Genomic DNA, 4,728 nt, shown 5'->3' on the forward strand with positions numbered 1-4,728 from the left:
ACCCGGGCTGGCAGGGACCCGGGCACGCTGCCGCGGGCCACCAGCCATCCAAGCCGGACCCCGGTCCCCTGGCGCYGCTGCTTTCCAGGGTACGGCCTCCCCGCGGCCCCCGTGCCGGCCTCCGGCGTGCCTGGGTGCCCGGCGGCGCTCGGCAGTGCCGGCACGGGCTTTGTTTGCGCAGTCCCAGCTCACCGAGCGGTCCAGATCACCCCACGCGGCGCCCTCTTCCCATCAGCGTTTGCCGCTCCGCCAGCTCTTGTCTCATCCGCAGGCGTTATCGCCGGCGGGTTTAATTCCTCCGAGGCTGCTGACGACAGCCCGGCGCGGCACGGCTCAGCACGGGGAGCCCTGGGGACTGCTGGCCCTGGCCGGCGGCTCCCGCGCTCCCCGGTCGCGAGGCTTTGCCGCCTCTGCCGGTGCCCGCTGCCGGGCAGTGTAACCCCCCGAGGTGCAGCCGGCCGGGCGCGGAGCGGGGTGGTCAGCAGCTGAGTGCCGTCGCCCGTGCTCCCCTCCCCAGCGCGGAGGGTTTACGCAGCAACGGCAGCTGGTGCTGGCCGAGGATGGCTCCGCGCTTCCTCGCTGCCGGCGGTGTGGACGGCGGTGGTGGAGCGGCGCCGCTGCCTGCAGCCTCCCGCGGCTGGGCGCAGGGCGAGCATCGACGGGACCCCGGCCACGCGCCCGTGCCAGCGGACAGAGCCCGGCGAATGCCTCCTGAACCCGGGGCTGCTGCAGGGCCAGGAGCCCCGGGCAGCGCGGGATGCGGGATGCAGTGTGGGTCGTGCCGCGGTGCGAGCTGTGCTGCCTGCGCCGCGTTGCCCGCGCCGCGGCCCCGGCCCCGCTGCCGGGCGCGCGCTGGCTCCAGCGCCCGCCGTTCTCGGCGCTGCGGCGGGGCTGCCAGCAGCGCTTGCCTTTGAGGTTTATCACTCTGCTCAGTTGGCTGATCCGGTAATTGCCCTTATCGCTCCCCTTGGCTCGCGCAGTTTCCAGCGTGTAGGATTTCCTTGCTACTGGCCGTGCGCGAGGCGGGGCCGCGCGGCTGCGAGCCCGCAGACCCGAGCCGCACCGGGGGCGCAGGCGCGGAGCCGCGGCCCCGGCGCGGCTGGCTGCCGAGGGCTCGTTCCGGCTGATGCCGCCCGCAGGCAGCAGCAGCAGCTGCAGAGGGGCCGAACGCGCCGGCACGGGGCCAGGCGGCCGCAGCGCAGCCGTGCCGGGCTCCTGCCCACGCACTCAGCATCGTTTTCCAGGAGACAGAACGCCTTCGGCTCCCGTCCCCGGTGCCGGGCGTKCGGGACGCCGCGGCCCCGCCGAGGCCGGCGCGTGCTCCGCGGAGGCGGCTGGAACCCGCTGGGCGGCCGGCGGGGAGCACGGCGGAGACCGTGCAGCTGGCCCCGGGCCAGGGCACGTCCCGCGGGAGGCTCCCGCCCAGGACACAGCCCCGAGGGCTTGCACCCGAGGGCTTGCACTTGAGGGCTTGCACCCGAGAGGGGGCTGTGCCCCGCGCCAGCCCCGCACTGCGGGGCCCTCCACCACCRTAGCCCAGTCACGCTCGTTGCACCCAGGCCCCGCGGCGGCCACGCGGGCTGGCAGGTGATGGGGAAAGTGTTGGAGGGAGGTCACGTCTCCCTGGCCTGCGCAGGGAGGGCAGTGAATCATTAAAAGGGATCTTTGCACCGCTGGCTGCTCCCARCCCAGCAGGTTGGGCTGGGTGAGTGGCCCCCGCCCCGGCACAGTGGCCCAGGGCCCCTGGGACTGCGGCATGGCACAGAGCAGCACGGCATGGTGCAGCACAGGATGGCATGGTGCAGCACAGGACGGCATGGCACGGCGCAGCACGGCACGGCGCGGCACGGCACTGCATGCTGCAGCACAGTGCGGCATGGCACGGTACCAAATGTCATGGCATGGCACAGCACGGCACAGCACGGCGCAGAATGGCGCAGCATGGCATTGCACAGCACGGCACAGCACAGCTGCGGTTTTACGGCTGGTGAGCGCATGCACGGCCCGGTGCGCGCAGAGTGGTTTGGGCTCTGGGCTCCGGCCGCACCTCCCCGTCCCCGGCAGCAGCCCGCGTCGGGGTGCCCTGCGCCGGAGGGCTCCCTCGGGGCTCCGCCGCCTCCCGGCGCTGCCGCCGCCCCTCCCGCGCTCGCCCTGCGGCCCCTCGCCTCCCGGCACCGCAGACCTTGGCCTCCCTGCTCCGAGCCGCGGGGTCCTCCCTCGCCCCGCCAGCTGTGCGCCCGCTCGCCAGGCGCTGGCAGGTGCCCGGGGGACCCGCGCCCTTGGGCCGGCGCGGTGCACGGGGGCTCTGCGTGGGGAGCCGCGGGTCCACCGTGGGTCCGACCCACGGGCCCAGCTGTCGTGTGGCGCCGGGAGCCCGGGCAGCGCCGGCCCCGCGCGGCCCCGCAGCCCCGGCGCGCTCACCCGTGTCCGCGGGCGCTCCAGCGGCCGGCAGTGCGCACAGGGCGACGATGCCCAGCAGCAAAACGCCCGCCGTCCTCATGGCGCTGCCGGGTCGCTGCACTGGCCGTGCGCGGGGCGGCGGGTTTATATCCCGGAGCGCGCGGGGAGGGGCCGCGGGTGCCGCGGCCGGGCACGGCCCCGCGCAGCCCCACGACGACGTGCTCTTGCCTGGGAAACCGCTGACCCCGGCCCGGCCCTGGCAGTGGGGCGCAGCCAGGGTGGGGCCGGCAGCCGCCCGGCCCGGAGCGGGGAAGGGGCTGAGCTCCGTCGGGGGCCGGGGGGCTGGAGCAGCGGGGCGGGGGGCGCGGGGGAAGGCAGCACCYGGGGCACAGCGGCCCCCGGGCAGCAGCCGGGCAGCGCGAGTCTGGGCTCCTCCCGGGGAGTGGGGGGGAAGCTGCAAGGGAGAGGAGCTGCGYGGGGTCGCCCCTTCCCCAGAGCCAGTGCCAGCCCGCCCCGTCCCGCGGCCCGGGCCCCCGTGCCTGCCCCCGGCGGGGCTGCGCCGGGCGAGCGTGGCCTGGGGCCGCCGGAGCTTGTGCAACGTGCGCGGCTCGGTGCCTTGCGGCGCTGCCGCGTGGGGCCATTCCTCCGCGGGGACGGGCAAGAGGCCGCGGTGCCGGCACGTAGGCGCGCTGCGGGTAAGCACGGCCGCGTCCCCGGCGGGTGGGTGGCGGGGGCTCCCGCGGGCCGGGCGCTGCGTGGGGACAGGGACGGGAGAGGAGCCGGCGTGCCCACGCTGCCGTGCCAGCTGCTGAGCCGCGCTGGCCGTCCAGCACCCTCCAGCCGGCCGCCCCAGCGCGCGGGGACGGACCAGCACGGAGCCCCTCGGCACCTGTGCCGGCCCCGCCGGGGCAGCCAGAGGGAGGCACTGGGYGCAGCCCCCCGCGACACCCATGTCCCAACAGTGTGGGAGCTGCTCCGCTACGGAAAGGCCCCGGGCCGCAGCCCTGCCCTTCCCGCGGCTGCTGCCAGGGTCCCGGCTCGCCGGGGTGGAGGCCGGTGCAGGGCAGCAGCAGCAAGCGGTGGGTGCATCGAGGGGCGCAGCCGGCCGCGACGGGCGCTGCCTCCTCCCGGCCCTGCAGCGGGAGGGGAGGCCCCAGGCTGCTGGCTGCGAGGCTGGCAGGGGTGAGCGTGCACGGCGCTACCCCCGGGCGGCAGGCTCGTGCACGGTGCTGCCCCGGGGCGGGAGGCTCCCGCACGGCGCTGTCCCGGGGCGGGAGGCTCCTGCACGGCGCTGCCCCGGGGTGGGAGGCTCGTGCGCGGCGCTGCCCCGGGGCAGGAGGCTCCCGCACGGCGCTGCCCCGGGGTGGGAGGCTCATGCACGGCGCTGCCCCGGGGCGGGAGGCTCATGCACGGCGCTGCCCCGGGGCGGGAGGCTCCCGCACGGCGCTGCCCCGGGGCGGGAGGCTCATGCATGGCGCTGCCCCGGGGCGGGAGGCTCCTGCACGGCGCTGCCCCGGGGTGGGAGGCTCCCGCAGGGCGCTGTCCCAGGCAGGGCAGTTTGCGTGCGAGTGGCTCCTGGGGCCAGGAGCACCGCGGCTGCGGTGGAGCAGGTCGGGGGTCCGGCGGGGTGTGCGTGACCGGGGAGCAGCTGCTCGCTGCGTGCCGGCACGCGAGCGCTGGGGCGGAACGGTGGGAACGGCCGCACGGCACGTCCCGGGGGCGAAGCGGAGGGACTCGGTGCTGCGACACGGGGGTGGCGGGGGAACGGCTGGGCGAACGTGGAGGGACAGGCTGCCCGGGCTGCTCGGCGGGTGCGGGGGCTGCCAGCGGCACGGTTCTCCTGCCAACAGCAGCGGCGGGCTGCAGGGCCGTTCGGGGGACGCGGCAGGGTGCCGGGTGCCAGCCCGCAGCCGCGCCGGGGTCGCGGCTCGTCCCCCCAAGACCCGGTGCTGTCACTGCCGTGGGGAGAGCTGCGGAGCTGGGCATGGGGAGAGCGGCCCTGGCCAGGGCCAGGCGGGTGGGACGGGGCGCCGGCGGCCGCTCCCTGCGCGGGACCTTGTCCCGCCGGCAACCCCGCGGGGAGCTTTGTGCGTTGTGCCGAGGCCGATGTGATCTTTTCTGTCCCATCTGGAATTTTACAGCTTGCTGGTCGTGTTTCCCTGCTGGGAAGTTCCTGCTTGCGTCACCCGAGCTCCGCGCAGGTGGTAAGCTGATTGCTAGAGAAACGCACGCCCGAAACAAAGGGAGCCTTGAGCAAGGAGAGCAAGGTCCGCGCGAGCCGCCCAGCGCCCCGCTCCACGTGCGGCCGCGCCGCCGGCACGCTGGGGC

The 4,728-nt window shown here is 76.3% G+C and overlaps 2 protein-coding genes across 2 annotated transcripts in view; one reads left to right on the forward strand and one right to left on the reverse strand.

The window, feature by feature from the left end:
* Positions 1-2,500, reverse strand: part of WFDC2 (WAP four-disulfide core domain 2) — a 5,415-nt gene extending 2,915 nt beyond the window's left edge. Inside the window, exon 1 of the mRNA XM_085318013.1 lies at positions 2,422-2,500. Within this exon, the coding sequence (XP_085174139.1) occupies positions 2,422-2,500 (79 nt within the window). The remainder of the gene's footprint in view (positions 1-2,421) is intronic.
* LOC146588437 (uncharacterized) overlaps positions 2,499-4,728 on the forward strand; it is a gene marked incomplete at its 3' end in the record, with an annotated part of 4,842 nt that continues 2,612 nt past the window's right edge. The window contains exon 1 of the mRNA XM_085318014.1: positions 2,499-2,526. Within this exon, the coding sequence (XP_085174140.1) occupies positions 2,499-2,526 (28 nt within the window). The remainder of the gene's footprint in view (positions 2,527-4,728) is intronic.

Source organism: Rhea americana, unplaced genomic scaffold (genome assembly GCF_003343005.1).
Source record: "Rhea americana isolate MKP2758 unplaced genomic scaffold, rheAme1 scaffold_514, whole genome shotgun sequence".
NCBI classification, from domain to species: Eukaryota; Metazoa; Chordata; class Aves; order Rheiformes; family Rheidae; genus Rhea; species Rhea americana.